Source organism: Barbus barbus (genome assembly GCF_936440315.1).
Source record: "Barbus barbus genome assembly, chromosome: 33".
NCBI classification, from domain to species: Eukaryota; Metazoa; Chordata; class Actinopteri; order Cypriniformes; family Cyprinidae; genus Barbus; species Barbus barbus.
Window position 1 is genome coordinate 26,244,239 of NC_136761.1, and position 23,464 is coordinate 26,267,702.

Genomic DNA, 23,464 nt, shown 5'->3' on the forward strand with positions numbered 1-23,464 from the left:
GGGGCAATTCCAAATTTGCAAGGACAGTCTGACGCTTCTGACTCAAGTATGACGGCAGTGTAGAGTAGTGCTTGTTGTTTGTTGTTGCTCCGATCACAAATGCAGACATGGTAATGTTTACACGGCGCGATGCAACACAATGCATAAAAAGACTAGTATAAGTCATTATAATCAGTAATTATGTCCCCACTGCATGCAACTAATGCCTCGTTTATAAGGTGTTTTATTGTTGTTGTCTCGTCACAATACGATAAGGGGTGTAACATTTCCGTCACACACTTGAGGTATTCGGCCAATCACAATGCACCGGATAGCTGGCCAATCAGAGCACACCTCGCTTCTCAGAATGATGAGTTTTGTAAAAATCGGTGCGTTTCAGAAAGGCGGTCCATAGAGGAGCAACAATAATGTACAGTATATGGAAAATAATATGATTTTGCAACCTTAAACCACATAAACACATTGCATTACACCAAATACACAAAATAATGTTCTTTTTAGCAACATCATATGACCCCTTTAATAGCAGAATTTGTATATATATATATATATATATATATATATATATATATATATATTGCAAAAACTTAAAATATGTCATTACTATGCAGACAACCAACAACTATAAATTAATAGTTTTTTTTTTTTTTTTTAATTGGCAGTGCTTTATGGGATTGTAGATCTTTCACTCACTAAAACTGGAGAGATCATAGTCATGTTATTTGTCACTTTGTCTTATTGTCCAATTTTCATATACTTTTTTGCTTGGTTTGGTTCATGGCTTATAATGCTTGAAAAAAGACATTTTTTAAATGCTTAAAAAAGGGGAAAGTCTTTCGGAACCAATGTTGCTGAAAAAGTGGGTGGGCACTAATGCACTCAATGGTTGAAGTCTCATTATCACTACCAAGTAGTTAACAGTGTGTGACCTAGTGTTAGGACATTCCCTTTTGCTAGCAGTTTTGTTTAGCATCTAAACTGTTGTTGTTGTTGTTTTTCCTTCAGGTGTGAATGTTTGCCGGGTTATGTTGGCCAGCACTGCGAGCAGGATTACAACGACTGTCTTGAGAACAAATGCCAGCATGGAGCAGAGTGTAATGATGCCATCAACGGATACACGTGTGTGTGCAAGGAGGGGTTCAGGTGAGGCTCGTTCATTGTTTACACCCACACATTTAAATAAGCACACACCATAGAATTCTGTTGTTTCTGTTGAAAGTGAATTACTATTAAACTGCTAAAGACTAATCTGAACCTAATCCATACCTCTACTCCTAAACGAAAAACTGCATTTTGAGAGAAAAAAATTACTTTATTTATGATTCATTTAAAATTATATTTTATAATAATAATATTATCCTAATATTTGAATGGTAATATCATATAGTATATTACATATTATTATAAAATGTATTCAAAATGTTAATATTTAAGTTTGATTATATTTCAAATAGTAATAATACTTAAATATACAATATAAAAACAAATATTGACCCTGACATTTTTTAGATAAATTGATCAATAAAAATCTATTAATTCTATTTATTCATAATTTCCCCGTTTTTCCTCTTCACAATTATGTCTGCAAAAGTGAAAGTAGGTCAGAAATCATTCAAAAAGCATGCACATACTTTTCTGATAAATAGGATACTTGCACACCTGTGTTCATTATGATTATGAAAGGCTTGATAGGTGATACAAGCATATACACGCTTACACACACACACACACATCAAGCTTCTGTTGGTTCTTTGTTATATGATAGTGTGTAGTTAAATCTAACATGCACAGACGATGAATATCCATATGGCTAATTATAACATTGGTGTGTGTGTGTGTGTGTGTGAGTGTGTGGCATGGTACAGAAGAACAATAGCTCTCTCCCCAGCATCCCTCACTCCACTACGGCTACTAATTAAGAGCCTGATGGTGCCTTGAGCCCCACATTAATCTGGCTTACCACCCATCCTGACACTCTATCAATATTCTAGCACTGTCTTCATCTCTTGTGTGAATTAGATTTAAGAAAGAAAGAAAGAGCTTGAAAAATTGCTTATATTGTTTTCAATAATATACTAGGCATAGGATGGTCCAAAAGCTTTTATCATGGTATATTATCACGATATTGAAATAAGTTGCAGAATAAAGTGTTGTTATACTATAACAGGTATAATAAACAAAACTATACATTTTTGTGTGTTGCTTTATTGTTTATAAAGGTTCAAAGTAAACAAGAATTATAAAGTGCAATAGGTAAGAATTTATTAGTAAATGTAACATTAACAATGAGAAATAGCTACATTTGTTACACTAGGTATCTGTTAATGTTACAGAAGAATATTAGTAAAAAAAAACATACTGAATTTTCTTAGTATTCTTAGAATGCAATCAAAAAATGGGAGTAATAAATAATAATTTACACTTTTTTGAAGTGCCCATGAAAACAATATCATGCATTTTCATTATTGTGATATATCTTATTACTGTACATCAGCCCATGTCTATAAGATACTTGGCACTGAAGACTGGAGTAATAATGCTGAAAATTCAGCTGTGCAGAACAGGAATAAATTACATTTTAACATGTATTCAAATAGAAAATTGTCACTTTAAACTAAAAATATTTCACAATATGTTTTACTGTATTTTTCATCAAATAAATGCAGCCCTAGTGAGCATAAAGTGGGGAAGTCGTGGCCTAATGGTTAGAGAGTCGGACTCGTAATTCAAAGGTTGCGGGTTCGAGTCTTGGGCCGGCAGGGATTGTAGGTGGGGGGAGTGAATGTCCAGCGCTCTCTCCACCCTCAATACCACGACTGAGGTGCCCTTGAGCAAGGCACCGAACCACCAACTGCTCCCCGGGCGCCGCAGCATAAATGGCTGCCCACTGCTCCGGGTGTGTGTTCACGGTGTGTGTGTGTGTTCACGGTGTGTGTGTGTTCACGGTGTGTGTGTGTTCACTATGGATGGGTTAAATGCAGAGCACGAATTCCGAGTATGGCAGTATGTCACTTCACTTCACTAAAAGATGTCTTTCAAAAACAGTAAAAAATTATCCTAATTATTCCAAACTTTTGACCCTCACCCTCTCTCTTTCCTTAGTGGGCTGTTCTGTGAGACTCCTCCACCGATGATATTACTCCAGAAGACGAGTCCATGTGATCAGTCTTACTGTCAGAATGGAGCGCAGTGTCTGGTCGTGGAGGGAGAGCCCGTGTGCCGGTGTCCACCTGGCTCTAAATGTCATAAGATGGTCACAGTGCACTTACTCGGCAAAGATACCTATCTGGAGCTCTCAGGCGCCAAGATCCGACCACCCATGCACATATCCCTCCAGGTATGCCTGTAACCACTTCCTGTAATGCTAAACAAAGGGTCCCAGATCAGTTTCTGTAATACAGACCTCATATATCACTAGCCTCAGGATAGTCTGTGTATCACCCAAACTCACATCTGCAGCCATGAGAAGCAATCTGCGTCTCTGTCTAGGTCTTTTTTCATCCTCAGTGCCTTGTCTAAGCCAGCTTTGGCCTCTTTGACATTATGAGAATGTCACCTCTTGTCCACCTGCGTGAATAATTCTTCTCCTGAGGACATGTATTATGGTAATAGAGGTCGAGCCGGCTGTTATCCGTTGCAATCAGGGGCCTTCCATAACCGCTAGATCTGCAACAAATGAGCCTATCTTCTCACCGTCGAGAGGGCACGCTAATGTTAATTAAAGTAGGAGAAATTAAAAAGAGCTCAGTAGCTGTTTATCTCCTAGTGGACGTCAGCATCTCTCCGCTTCTGTTTCTCTTTTAGTGCATCTGCAGATCCAGAGGCCTTTGTGAGTTAAGTGATGGTGCTTTCTAAACCAAGTCAGAATTTTGGGCAAGAAGAGAACATGGACAATGAGGTTTTAAAATGAAACGTGTTTGTTTCTTCAAAAACTAAGTCAGATTTTCATTCAACACAAGTCTAAAATTCATAGGCTGTTCAGATAAGTGATGTCAAATTTCATGTATTTTCATAGATGTTTTAAAATAAAAAAAATAAATTAAAATGTGTGAAGGAATCCAAATACCATATTCATAAAATATACTCTTTTAACAAAAAAAAACTTTGTATTTTACTCTAAATATTTCCTCTGTATTTCATTGCATGTATGTTTACTATTAATTTGATTTAACTTTAAATATCATTAAATCCTTAGTAAAAAAAAAAATAATAATAAAAAAAAGAAATTCATACAAAGTATAGTTCAAATATATTAACATATTTACTGACATATCTCTCAAGACTTGCTGATATAACAAATAATTCAACTTTATTTAGAGTACTACATGTGCACAATGCACATTTCTTAATATTAAGCCTAAAATATGTCTTAATGTCACTATTGATTAATGGATATTTGATCTTTGAATAATATCAGTCTTTAAATGCAAGATATTTAAAGTGTACCTGAAGTATACTTGCAATAGTTGCACTTCAGCACAAATACACTTCAGCACAACTTCCACACAAAAGTGCATTAAGTACAAAATGAGTTGTTCCAATTTAGCAGACTTGAAGTATACCAGTTTAATATACCATAAGTACAATTGCAGGGTATTTTTATTAAGCAGATAAATATGTATTTGTAGTATACTTAGCACAAAATAAATGTATATCAAATACATCTTAGTATATGTATTTTTCTGTAGGGAAAACATCTTTAAAATGTTAAATGAATATTGATACAATTTTTTGTCCAGTTGTTGACGGTTATTGTATGAATTGACAAATATTTAGGACATTTACTTTTTACACTAAGTCAAATGTAATAGAATGGCATTTCATCATTGCACAACATGTGAAATATTGAATATTTTATACTGAATATTTTGCTCTGTTCGTGTTAACAGGCCCTAAAAGGCAACACGCTCGGGAACAGCAAATATAGAAAAGCAATCAAATTAGGTTGCTTTTTTTTTTCATTTACAGCGTTCTTAGTAAAACTGTGCTAAACAGCGTTAATGACTTGGTCCTCCTGTGACATATCCACTGACAGAAACCCAATACAGGGACACATTAACAGCTCATATGCCTCCAGGATATGAATGTAAGCAGTCCACTTGGTCTCAACTGATGTGTAGAGGGGCTTCCACACTCCATAAGCCATCAACTGCTCTTTTCTTTCCTCTCGTCCTGGTGCTTATATATAAACGTGAGCTGTTTTCCATCACAGCTTGCTCGCAGGCTTTCCGTTTGATGCCCTCGACTAAACAGGGAGTTAAGTGTCAGGCCTGCGGCGGTTCTCTCTCGGTGTGCATGTTGTATTGAAATAGTGTGCTTCTGATTGTTTTGTACATCCTTCTTTTACCCTTCCACCTCAATCTTCAGAAGTCTTCCTGCCGTTTTCCTTCACTGATCTTTTGCTGTCTCTTTCCCATTACCCCTCTCTTTCTGTGTAGGTAGCCACAGATAAGGACAATGGCATTCTGTTGTATAAAGAGGACCACGACCCACTCGCCCTAGAGCTGTACCAGGGACACGTTCGTTTGATCTATGATGTTGCCAAGTACCCTCCAACCACAGTGTACAGGTGAGGATACGGCACATACCGTACCTGTCTTTGTAGGTGATATTTTAAAGAAATAGACATTATTATTAAAAAAAATGTGCAAAAATCTTACCTTTATGTGCGCAACATCTGTAGGGAAAGTAGTACAAGGGGTGTACAATATAGACAAAAAAATTATATCTTGATATTTTGGGGATTTTTTTCGATAATGATAATTAAACAATATTTTGCTTAGTGTATTTTTATGTTGTTACCTTGGCTGGTTTAGGCCTCTCATGGACAAATAAATATGACACTAAAACCGCCAGTAGGTGGCGACAATTCCCTGTCTGTATAAGTGATTCATTGAAGCATTCATTCAAACGATTCATTCAAAACGGCTGATTCATTTCGAAATGAAGCAGGTGGCTGTCTATACTGTGTAAATGGATGATTGAATCATTCAAACGATTCATTCAAAACGGCTGATTCATTTAGAAATGAAGCAGGTGGCTGTCTACACTGTGTAAATGGATGATTGAATCATTCAAACGATTCATTCAAAACAGATGATTCAAGCTACTGTCTTTATGAATGGATAATTGAATCATTGTCTCAAAAGGTGTTCAAAAACAGATTCATTCAGGAATGAAACAACACAGTGTTTCTCTGAGATGCACAATTGTTCTGCTCCAGCTTTGTTTGGAACTATGTTTGCTGGCAAAACAGAAAAAACAGACATAATTGTGTCTAAAATGTAACTCACTCAATATTAGCATCTTATTTGTTGAACTGTTGTCAAAAATGATCACATTCACGACCACGCTCACGCAAATATTTCTTACTTGTGCGATATTATGTAAACGTAATATAAATATAAAAATACAAAACCCCATACTAGGATATTTTAACTGCATTCTAATAGGCATCATCACACAGTGAATGCTTTTGGACTTTCAAGATGTTTTTTTATTTTTATTTGTTTTGCATGTACTCAGACATACTCTATCATGTCAGCTTGCATATTGTGTAAACAACAATTACAATATGTGACCCTGGACCACAAAAGCAGTCTTAAGTCGCTGGGGTATATTTGTAGCAATAGGCAAAAACATATTGTATGGGTCAAAATTATCGATTTTTCTTTTATGCCAAAAATCATTAGAATATTAAGTAAAGATCATGTTCCATGAAGATATTTTGTAAATTTCTTACCATAAATATATCAAAATTAGATTTTTGATTAGTAATATGCATTGCTAAGTGCTTCATTTGGACAACTTTAAAGCTGTAATATTTAGATATTTTGATTTTTTTGCATCCTCAGATTCCAGATTTTCAAATAGTTGTATCTCGGTCAAATATTGTCTGATCCTAACAAACCATACATCAGTCTTTTTTGGGTCCAGGGTCACGTTATCACAGATGATAAATATTGCATACCCTTACTTTTGTACCTTATCTACCCCTAAAAAAGGGGTTACTCTAAGGTACTGCTATGAACCTTTCAAGGGTAGAGTTGTCCCTTGAGGGTAATTTACCACTGACAAGATGGGCTTCAATAAAACTTGGCTGTCTATCAGTAGAAAGGCCATTTTTTTAATCGGTGCAACATGAGCAAACAGAGAAAATGTGCTCTTGCCAAAAAGGTAGAAAAACACCCATAATACACTGGGCTTAATCCGACTGTCCATTAGTGGGAATACAAAATGCCTTGGAGTGAAAGTTCATTAAAATTTTGTCAAATTTAATTCATAAATAGTTTAATATAATTGAAAATGTTTTTACCTAATATTTGTGTGTACTATGTATATTTATGTTTATTAGAGCATTGCATTGTGAACTGCAACATGCTAACAACAGAGTCAGTTGCAAGTCTCCAAGTGCGCCTCACATGAGGAATGTTATTTGTGGCTTCCTATGCAGAACATTCCAAATTGACACTTAAGACGTTCCATTTTAGTTGCGAAGCTCTTAGAAGTCTGCTCCCTCTGTAGCTCACCAGGTTTTGTAACAAACAATCACACTTCTGTTCTACACAGTAAATAAACCCATACAGCCAGCTGTTTTTGCAGCACCATAATCTAAATAGACATATACCACCCTAAATTATTTCAAAACATCAAACATACACACTCATTCATCTTCCATAAAAAATGACTGCGTTTCAAAGGAGGCCCCCTGCTCTCGTCCAGAATAGTGCAGGGTGAAAAAGACGTGTTTGCGGGTAAAGTTTGCTCGCCGTTCTCAGGGAGGTTTAATCCCTGTAAGCTCGTGGCACACCATAAAACAATATAGGAGCCCCAGGTTTACATGACCTGCTTGAATCTGCCTCGGGCGAGAGCTTGCTTCTCTCGGCCGGTTCCCATGTGAACGCTTCTGTGCTGCAGCGCCATGATTTCTATGCTCATTGCAGCCCCCATAAACACAGAGCTCTTAGCCCTCACCCCCTGCCCTTTCAGCAGACAACAGACTTGTTGAGTCTGGCGCAGATGGTGCCTGACTCCGGCCTGGTGGGTCACTGCGGATGTCATTAACCGAGCACAGGCTCTGTAATGGGTTTCAAGAGCCCAGTTTCAAGCTTTTAAATCCAGTCTGCACACAAACCTAATGACAGCGTACAGTTTCAAAGCATTTCGAGATAGAAATCGGTGTCCTTGTCTGTTAAGAATTGGTATGTGGCGTAAATCAGGGTCTCTGGCATCTTTTTCATCTGCGTCTGCAGAAGTAGAGCGTGAACATGTGTGACTGGCAGCTGTTTTAGCAGGCAGTAGACGTGAACAGCGGTGAGCTGGGTGCTCGGGCTGTGCCTGCCTGCTTGATGACTTTGTATTGATCCAGTGCCTCCCGTTGCTGCTGCAGAGGGCCATTCTTCCCTTTTGCCTGCAGCAAGGGCTGAATCGATTGCTGTGTGAGGGAGTCACAGCATGATAAATAACGTTTCAATCAGATTCCTTGTCTTTGCGAACTGAGAATACATGCACTTAATTCCAGTGTTTCTAGCAGTAATTGCAAGCATGCATTTAAAGCACTTGCACACTTTCGCGGCCTTTTATTTAGAAGAAGATAAAGAGCAAAGGAATAAACTGTTGTTTCAAGTTGCAGACATCTTGGAATACACCCGGCAGCTAACTTTTATGTAGTTAACAGATACAGTACAGCTTCTATCTCCTTGAATGGGGCATGACCAAAATCTCCGATAGTATCATTAATTTAGCTAAACCCTGCTAAGAGTTGTATTTTTCAGGCTGGTCTGGGCAGAATGAGCACTATATGAGCAACACAGCTTAATGCGAGGTAGCTGGTACTAACCACTAGGACTCAATTGTGTACTTAAACAGTTAAAGTGGACATAACACACATAGTTTGACAATCTCATGTTAATCTTGAGTACCTATAGGGTAGTATTGCATCCTTCATATCATATCTTTAGTTGTATCAGATTTATAAAACACAGATACAGCTGTCGAGCTCCTGGAGGTGTGCCGTGGGCGGAGCTAAAGGGTCACGAGCACGCAAAGCTTTTGCGTAGCGGCCATAGCAATCATCGACATAAATAAAACAGGAACAAAAACTTTATTGACTTAAGTTAACTATGGCTAACATATTAACAGATGAAGCATGTTGATGGGCGTGCTCTTGCTCACACTCTGGTTGATGTCTGCTCGCTTTTCTGGGAGAAGTGCCCATATAAGGAATTCCGCCCTTTGTGATGTCATACAGGGTCATACTCTGAAAAAAAAAACTTATACGAACCCTGAAGGAGTGTCTTTGGCACAGAGAAACTCCGTCATACTTCCAACTCGTTTTTGAGCCATGTTTAGCATGAGAATCCAACACTTTAACAGTGTAAATAAGTCAGAATGCATGAAATAGCATTAGACATCCCATTTAAATTAATATGCAGTGGTGTGACTAAATGAAGTAAGTTTTGTTGCCAGGTCCCCGCTAAGTCTAAGTTGTATAATGGCACCCACAGTTAATCACAGATCCATGCTCACCCTCTAATTATCTTGTTTTTCCCCAAGCGACATTATGCTGTGTGGCTTTGGCATGTCTGCACCCCATTGTGTTGGGGTAAAGAATGAGGTTCATATGTGAGGAGAAGAGGTGCAAGGAGACAACACATCCTTCCGTCTCAATTTAGATTATTTGGCAATGGCACACCGTCTGGCGACCGTGCTCCCGAGTTCTCCATGTCATAGTTAGCGTTAACAATGTGTAACCAGAGCTAACAGAGCCAGCGGTAACCCGTCCTACGCTACAACGCTTGGACGTGGGTGCAGCATTCGGGCAGCTCCCTTGCTTTGGTTTTCCCACCGTGGAAGCTAGAGTTTTGAGGCTGTGGTTGGAGCATTCCTGAGCCGAGTCTGGTTCAGTGGCTCTCTGCGGGTGCTTGACTTCAAATGTGGAACTGGGTCATAAAGACTCTGTGGGGCGAAGATCAGAGTAAGATTCCCACACCATCTACAGGTCTCGCTCAGCTCTTCTTACACCTCGTCCCTGCTGAACTTCAAGAGATCCCCGACAGTAAAAACAAGGAATGCTGATGAAGAAAAGTGAAATGGTGAGAGGGAAAGGGCGGTGGGAAAAGAGACAGATCGGACCCCAGAGAGATGAAGAGCAACTGAGAGCCGACGAAGAGTGAAGGACACTTATCTCTGCAATGTGATCCTGCCTTGACGGAAGGTGCGGGTGAGGGGAGGGATGGAGAGACTGATAAATGCACTGGGGAGGAGAGCGATGGAGGCTGTTAACTAGCAGTAATGCCTCATTACCATGAGATGAATGCTCGGGCCCATGCAGCGTGTTAATGCGCTGCCCTTTACTAAATGTCACGCTAATCTGAGTATTAGTTTAACCCCTTAACTGTCATCCCCATTTTTGAAAAATTTTGAAAAGTGCACTATGCAAACTTAAATTATTATAATTCATGAACGCTTTTGAATACAGACCTAAGGTTGGTCGCTTTTTAAAGAAGACAATTAGCAGATTATTACAGAAGTGAAATCATTTTTATTAAAAAATTAGTATTAAAAAGTTATAGAAGTTTACATTTACGGTAAAACAAATGTATTATTATTTTTATTTTATATATAAAAAAAAATTATATTTAATTGGTATAAAATTAAAGCCATATGTGTACATAAGTTGTGTTCCAAATTTGAAGTTGATATAAAAAAAATCGAGGTTCATATGAAATTTTGTTTAGGCGTTATACCAAAAACAGCCACCGGGTGCCATTCAAACTTTGGTTTGATTTTTTGGTTGACGCATTTCTGTCACAAATCTATCAATGTCTCTCTCAATATTACATCTATAACAAAATAACTACCAAATATGGAATCTTGAGACTCAGACCTTTCCAACGATATGTATTTTGTCAAGATTATAAAACGTTTTGATTCTAAAAGACCGTAATACATTTTGTAATATGACACCCCCGCTTTCAAATGGTATATAACATATGATGATTGCTAAAACATGTGATAGGGAAAAAGTCAAGGAAATAAAGACTTTTTGTGACAAAGGTCAGAACTCCTGTTATGATGTAGATTTATCATAGACTCTTGGTGCACTGTCATAAATTAATCTATTGCTGTTCCTACATAATTTGTAACAACAAAAAATGGTATCTACTTAGGAGACATAGACCTTTCCAATGATATATAGTTTGTCATGATTACATTAGGATTTAATTGTAATATAGTGAAGTAAAGTTAGGCGTCCCGTATACGGGACGGTTTGAGTAGCGGCGGCGTGGGCAGTTCCTCAGCAGAGGCGGCAGTTTGTGGAAACATCGCAGGAAATTGAATGAGAATGTAAGAATTGCAGCGCTCCCTGTCCCCAGCTCCTCAGCGTGGGCTCGCCATCCTGCGCCACGCCTAACCACAGCTCTCCAAATGCAGCTAATGTTTGGCATGTCAACCGGGTTTAACACTGAGCAGCACTAGGGTGAACAAGGAGGGGTCAGGGTATGTTTTTACGGCCTGTTTTCGTTTCGCCTGAGATTAGCACTAAGTTCCTGTTAGGGGTGTGCTCAAAATATCGATTCTTAGATACATACCGATATAATAAAAAAAGATACAGTATCGATATTCTAGCCCTTAGTATCGATACTCCGCCCAGCCATTAGGGGGCGCAGCGGCGCCCGCGAGTTTCAAAAAAACTCATGGAAAATGTTAAAGCAAGATGTAGCATTTAAGCGATTTCATAGTGAAATATGTTATGGCAGTACATGGTGTCACAAAAAAGAATTATAAGAAGATTTAATAAGAAGTTAAGAATAATAAGAAGAAGATTTTGTGCTTGTGTGAGCTCAGACTGTACCCTTGGAAAGTTAAATGTTGACTTGTGGTAATTTCCAGATTAATACAATTTGTGTACAATTAATCAGAGCACTTAAAGTTGCAAATATTTAAGCAAAATGCACTTTGTTATAATGCACTTTTGTCTTCATTAAATTGAAGAAAAATGCAGAGTTCTGTTTGTTGAGTAAATGTGTTCAGCATTAACTAATTGGCTCTGGCCCATGTATTTTTATTGAATCGTATCGAATCGTGTCACATTGTATCAAATCGTATTGAGACAGCTCTGTATCGAGGTACGTATCGAATCGTGACCTGTGTACCGAGGTATGTATCGTATCGCCAGGTTCTCCAAGGTATACAGCCCTAGTTCCTGTGCAAGCAGAATGTTTGAATGGGGGGAAAGTAGTGGTAATTCAGCCTGAACCGTGACTGGACATGAAGTAAGTTCATTGGGTTTAAGAATATTAAATGGTTGTGGTGCGCTAAGTCCGGCTTGGCTAAGTGTGACAGCGCTAATGCAACAACAGCAGAAAGCACAGTCAAAGCTAAGGGATGCTAATGTTAACAGTTCACACACAAAGTTTTATTGTGTCTACATTTCTCTTAAATGTAATTAAAGCTTAAATGTTTGTAAAATTGCACAGATTTTTAAACATCAGTCAGTCAAGCATTATAATATGATTATGAAAAATCTAAGTCCTTGCACACTGAGTCCGAAATTTTCCTATGTGTTTTTCGTTTTTTTCATATTTGTCATCCTTTCCTATCAAAATGCTTGCTACGGATGCGAAAACGCAGAAAATCGAACCTGGTCCGATTTTTTAAGACGGACGAGAGTTTCAGAGGCAGTGTGTAAACATGATTGACACAACGTGCGAAAATTTCGAATGAAAATTTCGGACTCAGTGGGCAATGGCCTTTAGAATTAAAACTTGGTAACCATGTATGAATGCATATTTGTAATTTTAACTGAACTTAGGACTGGTGGTGCTTAAAATATTGTTGGTCATTCAGTGTTTCTGTAAAAAAGAAAATGAATAATAATGATAATACGAATTCTACTACTAATAACAATTTAAGATGCACTAAGGATTAATGAGCTGCTAGGTTCATGAATATTAATGACGTTGTCTGCGTTCACTCGAACTGATTTGCTGAAATCAAATCGATAATAGGTGAGCGCCAGCCAATGAGATTGTCATTTGCTCATTAGTTCCGCCCACTATCAGAGAAACCGTTAAGTATCCATAAGTAGGCTATCATATGGTTGTAGAATTCCAAATGAACTCTGTTATTTTGACAGGAAAATAGTTCACTTGCTATTTAGCGAACCGAGACCACCTCTTCAGCTGAGTCTCTTTACGGTTGTTTGGTCCGCACCCGAGTGTGATTGCTGTATTCACACCTGCCCAAAAGATCCGCACCAAGGGGGGAAACGAACTTGAGTTTGATTCAGTCGAAGCAAACAAGACAGGTGTGAATACACCCTAAGACTCTCTTGCTCTTGTGTGAGTAGTGAGCCTTCACACTAGCGTTTAGCCCCGCTCAGAGTGTTCGGCGAGTGAAAATATATCTGCTTTAAACATATACTTAGCCTCCAATTCACACACTGGCGAGTAAAATCTAAGAATTTATTAGCCATTGGCTAATATGTAATCGCCCAGAGTGAAGATTTAGTCGCATATATGAGTGATTTACATTGTTAAGGGTTGTGTTTGATTCATGTACACAGTTTATCAGTTCTTGTTTTCCTCAAGAATCAAACCAAGACCTTAACATTGCTAGCGCTATGCTCTACTGTTTGAGCTTCAGGAAAGCTACATATTCTCATCCCAAGAATGAGACCTTGTTCCTTGCTACTTACAAGTGTTTTGATGCTACCTGTTAACTTCAGTCCATCTGTAAAGTAAAGCTAACGTTACTTGGTTACACCCCATGATATATCGAACGCTACATAAGCTTGTTTAGCAATTCACGTCCCAGAAGGGCATAATTGACTTCACAGCTGCAGTCCGCTACTCTTAGCTCGTGTAAGCAAATGATAGTGCCGCGTAATTGAATCTGGAAAATGTAAATATGTCTACAGCTTTTCTGATCTAGATAACTCTCCAAGATGAAGGAGCCGGTAATAGTTGCTAACTTTGTGTATGTGTCATTTATAATGCGGTTTCGCTCGAGGAAAAACAGAGTATTTTATTTTCAGCTGACAGGAAATTGACTTCCCTCGTGCGAGAGGGGTGACATGAGGTTGCTGAAATCTTCACGGGTTTCTGTTGGGCTGCTTGAAGCTAATATGTAGGCTAGCCGCACATCAAAGACACTCCACCTTCTCAACCCCCCCCCCCCCCCCCCCCCCCCTGTTCTAAAAATATTACGGCCTCAGGATATTTTCTGTCAGAATATGAACAAAAGGCAGATAGTTGCAAGCGCTAGGCTACATCTTGATATATGGTGCCTCCTAGTGGTGCTAGAGCTTCACTGCACACATTTTGTTAGCTCCAAATGATGACTTCTGTCCCCCATGGTGATATTTATGTTCTGATTAAGAATGTTTTCATTCTCATAATAGAATCTTCCTTGTTGCTCTGTTATATTCCCACTCTCACCACCTTTTCCACAAAATACTCTTCCCATTTCCTTTCCCAGCTGGCGTGTAGGCTTCTCTTAATGAAAGACGGCTGTCAAAACCAGAGACAGTGGATGAAAATGTCCTTATATTATAATAAAGCCGTTCATCTATGGTGGTGCTGATGTATCAAATGGACGGGCTTGAGATGTTTTTAGGGGGGGTCTCAGCCCGCAGACTGTAGTGTTTGTTGCAAAAGCCTATTTTGCAACAGGGATTGAATTATGGGCCTGTAATGCAAACCACACGTGCGCCTGTGTTGGGTCTTTGTTCAGCCAAGACCTCCGTGAACCGTACCCCCTATATCTGGGGACACTGATCTCTATCGGCACCTATGGCCTCAGCATTTCAGCAATGGAAAATAGCATTGTGGGCCAGCGCAAATACTAGCTGCCTGCCCGCAAAAATGAGCTCATTTTAATGCTTTGTTTGCTTAATGTATTTGTGCTGGCAATGCTCTGTTGTTGTTTTTTTGTTTAGTACACACACACACACACACACACACACACATATATATATATATATATATATGAAGAGTTTATTTGCGAAAACTTTAAATTTAACATTTACATTTTCAAAAATATTTTTTTTTATTATGTGATTTTATTGTGTTAGTTAGCTAGTATTTTTGTTGTTGTTGTTGTTGTTTTTTACCTGATCAAAATAACCCAACTGCAGATTGAGATTAATTGGAATGCACAATGAAAAAACGTGATTTTTGAAAATCAGTTTTTGCAAATGAACTAATGAACTCTTCATACACACACATAGAATATATATATTTGATATAAATGTAATTTGTTTTATTTTATTATTTGTTTTATTTTAATTTTTTGCCAAAGACAGAAAAAGAGGAAAACCTTGTTTTAAATTGAGGTGGGGATTAAGATATACTGTACTCGCCACAATATCATTTCTCGCACCCCCTTCTCTCTCTCTGTTGGTCTCTGGGCTTCTTTGCCAAACCACTGTCTCTAGCTGTCTGTAACTGCTTGTGCTCCTTCCAGCAATAACTACTACAATACAAAACTGGGCTTTCTGTTGCCTGAGCAGACTGCTTTCTCATAGTTCAGGGGCTACTGATAAGTTCATAACCCTAAATCTCACCTTTAAGCAAAATACAGTCCTAGAAGTCAGCAGAATCTCGGCCAAAGTCTATGAGATGTTTCATGGAGGTTTCGTGGAACCCGGGAACAAACGGCACTCTTCAATGGTTAAAAAATGACCGTGTGAAACAGAATCGCTCTCAGGAGTTCACGCAGTCACAGTGCCAAACTCAGCAGGATGTGATTTGAGCGTGCTAACTCAAAGAAAGAGTGAACTCATGGCCAACACAAGCTCTCCTTTTCCCACAACATAACCTCTCCCCACATCAGTGCCAAATTCACTGGAAATACACCTGACGGAGTCTAATGTGGAAACCATGGCATTTTCAGACAGCGGGGAGATATTCTGTATTGCACATTCAGGCTTTTCATTAGGGCTTAAAATGTTACTTTACCCCAACGGTGACATGATACGCTCAGTTAAAACAGTCATTAAGGCTAAAACTGTCGTTTTATAGCTAGAATTTTGTGTATCCAAAATGGACAAATTTAAATAATATTTTCACACTGAAATAAAAGCTTAATTGGAAATGGCACAAAAATAAGGATATTTTGCTCACATTTTAAGAAATGTTTCTTAAAGGTTTTTGTTACACTGAAGACTGGAGTAATGATGCTGAAAATTCAGCTTTGATCACAGGAATAAATTACATTTTAAAATCTCTTCAAACAGAAAACACTTTTCTTTTCTCGTCCTTTCTTTCATTTATTTGTCTCATATTTAATCTCAAGTGTGCTCTTGACTGATACTGCCTCCTTGGAAAAAAAATATATAAAAAAATTATTTTCATGCAATAAATATTGAATTTAGACTCAGACTCAGGTTTTATTGTCCCGTTAGGGAAACTTAAGATTGTAGCAAAGTGCCAATACACTAACCATATCCATGCGCACATAACCATTACACTCATAAAAGCATACAATGTACACATACAATTTCCCAAACATACATTAAAATTCAACCAAAAATGGTTAATTTAACACTCATTTTGGATAATTATCATTTTAAAATACAGTAAATGTATATCTATTTTCGCTATCTTCTGCTGTCTTGCAGTGTGGAGTCAGTGAACGATGGTCTTTTCCACACGGTGGAGGTGCTGATCCAGAATCAGACGCTGAGTTTGGTGGTGGATAAAGGTGCACCGAAAAGCCTGGGCAAACTCCCCCGTCCTCCGGCTGTGGACCACAACACACAGCTCTACATAGGCGGTAAGCATCTAAAACACAAAATGTTTTCAAATAGCAAACATTTTGAAACATTAATAAAAATAAAGCATAGGCTTAATACATAAACCTAAACAGGAAATAAAACAGTTATCGAATAAGCATGTGTCCTATTTTGTGTCCTAAATTCCTGAAACATTGCTGTCTCATATTTTCGAGCAGTCAATGCAATTTGGGAAAGAAATCAATCATAGCTGTATGTGTGTGAAAATATTCAGATGTAACTCCCTTTGTAATCGTTAACATTTTCATAAGTAACTGTAAATTAATTACACATTTTTTTCTCAGTAACTGTAACAGATTACTATGGAAGCCTGTTTCCGCCACTGAATTAAAAAAAAACAAAAAAAAAGTTATTGCAACTTTTCATCTCACAATTCTGACTTTTTTTTCACAGAATTGCGTGATTTAAACTCACAATTGCGAGTTAAAGTCCAGTTTTGAGGGGGAGAAAAAGAATGATATATTCTCCGAATTGCTAGTTTATATCTCATAATTCTGACTTTATAATTCGCAATTGTGTGTTTATATATCACGCAATTCTGACTTAATAGTCAGAATTTCGAGGAAAAAAAGTCAGAATTGCAAGTTTATATCATGCAATTATGAGAAAAAAGTCAGAATTGCGAGTTTATATCATGCAATTATGAGAAAAAAAGTCAGAATTGCAAGTTTATACCATGCAATTATGAGAAAAAAGTCAGAATTACAAGTTTATATCATGCAATTATGAGAACAAAGTTAGAATTGCAAGTTTATATCATGCAATTATGAGAAAAAAGTCAGAATTGCGAGTTTATATCATGCAATTATGAGAAAAAAGTCAGAATTGCGAGTTTATATCATGCAATTATGAGAAAAAAGTCAGAATTGCGAGTTTATATCATGCAATTATGAGAAAAAAGTCAGAATTGCGAGTTTATATCATGCAATTATGAGAAAAAAAGTCAGAATTGCGAGTTTATATCATGCAATTATGAGAAAAAAGTCAGAATTGCGAGTTTATATCATGCAATTATGAGAAAAAAGTCAGAATTACAAGTTTATATCATGCAATTATGAGAAAAAAGTCAGAATTGCGAGTTTATATCATGCAATTATGAGAAAAAAGTCAGAATTACAAGTTTATATCATGCAATTATGAGAAAAAAAGTCAGAATTGCAAGTTTATATCATGCAATTATGAGAAAAAAAGTCAGAATTGCGAGTTTATATCATGCAATTATGAGAAAAAAGTCAGAATTGCAAGTTTATATCATGCAATTATGAGAAAAAAGTCAGAATTGCGAGTTTGTATCACACAATTATGAGAAAAAAGTCAGAATTGTGAGATAAAAAGGTCACAATTACCTTTTACATTTTTTTATTGAGTGGCAGAAACGGGCTTCCATAGATTACAGTTACATTTGTTTTGTAATTAAATTATGTAATTCTATTACATGTAACTAGTTACTCCCCAATACTGCATAAGCATGTGTGCTAATATTTGCCTGTTGTTGGTATTTTAGGTGTGCCCTCTCTGATTGACACAGCAGGCCTGCGACCGGGTCCAGACCGTCCATTCCAGTCCTTTAACGGTTGCATTCATGACGTACGGCTCAACGGTGAGCTCCAGGACCTCGGCGGTGGGCTGGCAGGGGTGGAGGGCATCTTGCCGGGCTGTCATTCCTGCGGCGTCTGTGCTCACGGGGCCTGCAGACAGAGAGGAGAGGCAGGCGTGAGCTGCGAGTGTCCCAGCAGCCACAGCGGCCCGCTGTGTGAAGAGACCACCTCCCAGAGCCCCTGTCAGAGCAGCAGGTACAGACACCCGCAGGTGCACAGACACTCACAGTTAGGGCTGGCCGATTAATCCATAACGATAATTATTATTTGAAAACTATAAAAGGATATTGAAGAGATCAAAGTTTAAATGAGCTCATTAAAGCAGATGAGTCTCGGTCACGCAAGCACTAAACAGCGCTGCACTGAAAAACAATTATTCATTGAATTTACTCAATTTTTTTAAGGTAAGTGATTGCAGTCAATTTATTTTAGCTACATTATATTTAAATGTAGCTAAAATAAATTGATTGCAAGAACTTACCTTTAAAAAATGTAGTATCATTTTTTTCAGTGTGTGAGATCCAGTGTGAAGCGCTTGAATTCAGCAAAGAACACAAATGACTCGGTGATTTTAAAGCCAGATGAAACCGCGCTGAGAAACACTGTGTGCAACAATACCTTTGCTATCTACAAATCGCCATCATTTACCATGGATTTACTGTAGTAACACTAATTGCAGTATGGTTTTGTGTCAGAAATGTGGAATATTCATATTGAACTTTATTATATGATTAATTTAGACATGAGTAATGAAATATAATTACAGTATTTTGATTAAGCTATAGCATTTGTGCATGTATACTAAATGTCTTTAGACTACTGTTTTTCATACAAATACCTAAAAACCATATTGTTATATTCTTAACATGGTATTGAGGTGCTATATATACTGTGATTATCATTATTTAAATGTATGCTATTATGGAAGACCAATGATTAATACAAATAATAATAATAATTAAAATAATAATATAATATAATTAGAATAATTAAATTTCACAATATAAAAATGAGGTTGCTACAATTCTTACAGATGTTACTGATAATGAACAAAAATTTGCTTCTGCATCCTAACTCAAGCTACTACTATCAAAAGTGCATTTCTTAGAGATACATTTTGTCAAGGATGTTTTAAGGAAAATGAACAGTCTGGTTTCACTTTGGAGCAAAAATCTGGCTTTAAACTTCAAATAAATAAAAATTTGACGTGAAAATTATCGATATCGACTGATATGAAAAAAAAATTATTGTGATAATTTTCATTATCTTGACCTACTCACAGTTGTGTTGGTATCAGGCAGTGATCTCCTCCCTCTCTCCTCATGTGCAGGTGTATGCACGGTGTGTGTGTGCCGAAGGGCTCCTCGTACAGCTGCTCTTGTGCAGATGGATACTCGGGTCAGTTCTGTGACAGGCGGGAAGAGTCTGCCGTCTGCAAGGGGCTGCGCTGTGTGTACGGAGAGTGCAGGGTGACGGAGAGCGGAGAGCCGGTTTGCCACTGCCAGTCTGGGTACAGCGGGCCGTCCTGTGAAACAGGTGAGACGCAGCACTGCAGGAGACATCCATTATTCAGGTTTTTTATTTACATATAGAATAGAACATAAAAACAAGATTTAAAAAACTCTTTATTTTCATAATAAATGGTTCTGGTCTTACTGTGCACATTTCATCAGTGCACATTTTTCTATGGGGGCCTAAAATTTTGCAGTGAGGTTGCTTTAACCCCTTGCTCTATCACCCATTCTTTTGTTATATTGTTTTAGGTATGTATATCCATTTACTAATTGTAATTTAATACATTGCAGATCCGCATTCAAAAACTTTATTGCTCTTTTGAAAATCTTTCATTAAAATCTAATAAGTTACTATGCATTATAAATGATTTTTTCTTCTGCAGATGTAACCAAACTTCATTGGGTGGGGATATCAATGATATCTCAATAATATCTTGATACTGGCAATAATATCTCATTTCAATAGAGCACAACAATAATAACCAGTCAGTCTTGTATTGCATATGCAATACAGTTCAAAATCAGTATTTTTTTAAAAAAATATATATATTTGTACTTTTATTTAGAAAGAATGCAGACTTTACACTTTTACAAACAAAATTGTATTTATTCATAAAACAATTATATCAAATGCTTCACAAAAAACACTAAACAGCACAACTGTTTTCAACATAATTCATGATAATAAGAAGAAATATTTCTTGAGCAGCAAATATATTGCATATTAGAGTACTCAAATGATTTCTGAAGGATCATGTGACACTGAAGACAGGAGTAATGATGCTGAAAATTACATTTTAACGTATTAAAACAGATATTTTAAATTGTAATAACATTTCACAATATTATTATATTACTAATATTTACTATATTTTGATCAAATAATATTGGTGAGCATAAGAGACTTCTGTGAAAAACAACATTTTGGCATCAGTGTACCTTTGATTAAAAAACAAACAAACTCAGAGCTCATAGCATAATCTGTTATAAAAAATATATTTCTTTGTATCAAAAATGAATGGGAGTGCTTCATGCAATCAAATCCTGATGAATAAAATTCCCACATTTTATTTCCTGCAAAATGATGTTTCCACTCAAAAATAACACATTCACTACAAATGCTGTCTCATGTAATCTTTAGCTTGCCGTACAGAATCCAGAAGAGTGAAGCAACACAAGTCAATATCTGACCCGAAAGTCCTTATGTTTATTAATCTCTTACATAAATGCTTTATCTGATGACCTGTCCTCCGTCCCCTCCTCCACGCAGAGCCGACGTGCCAAGGAGAGATGGTCCGTGAGCTGCTCAAGCGTAATATGGGCCATAAAAACTGCACCTCCACCATTAAAATCGCTCGGTGTCCAAGCGCCTGCCGCTCGGGCCTGTGCTGCACCCCCACCAAGAGCCGGAGACGGAAGGTCAGCTTCAAGTGCTCCGACGGATCCTCCTTTTCCGAGGAGATGGAGACCACCGTGGAGTGCGGCTGCAAAAAGTGCCAATTGTAATATTAGCCAACCTTCCCCCCTCGTCCCAAACCTGGAGAAGAAGATGGAGCGGAAAAGAAAATATATTGTAAAATAAACAAAACACAAATAGAACTTATTTTTATTAAGGGATGTTTTTTTAAAGAAAGAGACTGCTTTTATGATGTTGCTTATATGTGTCATATGAAAAGTAATTTTGTATCGTCGAACAAAATCACACAGATTAACATTCCTGAAAATATATGAATTATATAAATATGTATAAATCTATATAAATGTACAACCTAACCTGAGAATTAATTTGGTCTGCGTATTGCATGTCTGTTGTGAAGTGTGAGAGCTGAAAAGTGCCCAATCAGGCGAGGACTCTCTAGACTCTCTAACACAGGAAGTGGTGAGCCAACTTCCTGTGTTCTGGTGGCGGCAACAAATGAACTGCTTCCTAACGGACCTCAGAGAGCTCACCTGCGGATTTCAAGGATGGAGCTTCGAGTGGGATGGGCTGATATTTTGTACTTTGGATGTTGCTTTGCGAAGCTCATCGGCGTGGCTCTGGTTTACAAGCTGCAACTCATCAGAGTGAATTTTTTGCATGACTGCATGGAAAAGTTAAATGTGAACTTGTCAAGCAGTAAAGCTATTGTAGTAACTATGATAGTTAAACGCTCTCTACCTGTTTTACCTTGTACAGTTGAAATCCAAATGCGTCGGCAGGTGATACAGGTGACCGTGTCTCTGGTGCAAAGCACTTCATACTGACGTAGTATTCTGTCATAACCGTCCTTTACTAAAATATTAAATGCAAATATATTACACCCATTACTACTGTATTGATTCATGTGTACCCTTTTTGTTTTTGTTTTGTTTCATTTTTCAGATGTAACACTCATTGTCTTACTCAGAGAGAGCGAGGTCTATAGATATTCCCAAGGAAAAGCTAATCAGTGTTAATGAATATTCCTCCTTGTTCTGTCTCGCCCCTGTTCACCACATGCTGTTGTATAAGGTAGGAATCCCCAGTGAACAATGTCATGTTAGCACCTCTAATCAGAAGACTGGTTGTTATACGGTGCGTTTTCTAATAATGTTTTGTTAAATATGAATTAGAGAGTGATGATTAACTTACAGTGAATGTTGAATTAAACTTGTAATGAAATACACAGTTGGATTTTTTTTGTCATTTTTTTATTTTATTTTATGTAAGCATTTCCAATAAGGTCCTTCTTTTCTTTTAAATATGTCAAATGTACAGTAATGTTCATATGCACCTGGAACAAGTATCCAGATCAGCAAAGCCCAAGGACATATTGTCAGTTGTTGGTCAAAAGTGTAATGTGTGTATTTTATATACAGTGTGTGTGTGTGAGTGAGTGAGTGAAGAGAAGAGAAGGTGTATTTAGGGGTTTTGTCCACTAGATGGAGGTATACTCCAATTTGCTGTGAGTCTGAATGTCAGGCATTTGTTAGTGCCAGGATAGATTTGATAATTTTGGTTAAGATGAGGATGATTTCTCCTTCACTAATCAGGACACAAAGGAAAACTCTGACTACAGCCGTGTTCTTGACCCACAACAGGCAGATTGTTCTGTAGGGCCATTTTATTTCCAATTAGTCAGTGAACTCTGATATTTTTGTTGAACTTTGATATGTTTTTCCCGCAGTGTGTATTCCACAAAACTCGTGTGACCTGTTGTCTTTGAATAACTGGGTCTTGATCCTTTATCCCTTAAGGGTGCACTCAGTAAGTTTTTGTTCTTATTTGCCCCAGTGGTCTTGCATTTTATATTGATATGGATACATTAGGTCTCATAGTACATTGCACGACAGTTAGTAGCCTACCATTCATCAAATCTGGTCAGAACAGCCTTCCATACTCTTACTATTTCTGCATATACAGAAATAGTAAAAATACCATGGTATGCTACTCTAAATTAAACTATACAGTCCGAAAGCACTGGGTCATTTCACCGTTTATATCACACTGTTGTGTTTGTTCATTCAAGACAGACTGTCAGTTTGTGCTTTAGTGGTGGGGATTGTTCAGTGAGTCTTTCTACAGGTTACAA

General features: G+C 37.5%; 1 protein-coding gene across 1 annotated transcript in view; it reads left to right on the forward strand.

Annotated features, from left to right (window-relative positions):
- LOC306853700 (slit homolog 3 protein-like) overlaps positions 1-22,559 on the forward strand; it is a 178,845-nt gene extending 156,286 nt beyond the window's left edge. Inside the window, exons 30-36 of the mRNA XM_079391309.1 lie at positions 1,006-1,143; positions 3,103-3,337; positions 5,439-5,569; positions 16,628-16,782; positions 18,306-18,594; positions 19,730-19,935; positions 21,184-22,559. Of these exons, the coding sequence (XP_079247435.1) occupies positions 1,006-1,143; positions 3,103-3,337; positions 5,439-5,569; positions 16,628-16,782; positions 18,306-18,594; positions 19,730-19,935; positions 21,184-21,419 (1,390 nt within the window). The 3' untranslated portion in view covers positions 21,420-22,559. The remainder of the gene's footprint in view (positions 1-1,005; positions 1,144-3,102; positions 3,338-5,438; positions 5,570-16,627; positions 16,783-18,305; positions 18,595-19,729; positions 19,936-21,183) is intronic.
- Positions 22,560-23,464: the final 905 nt, after the last annotated feature.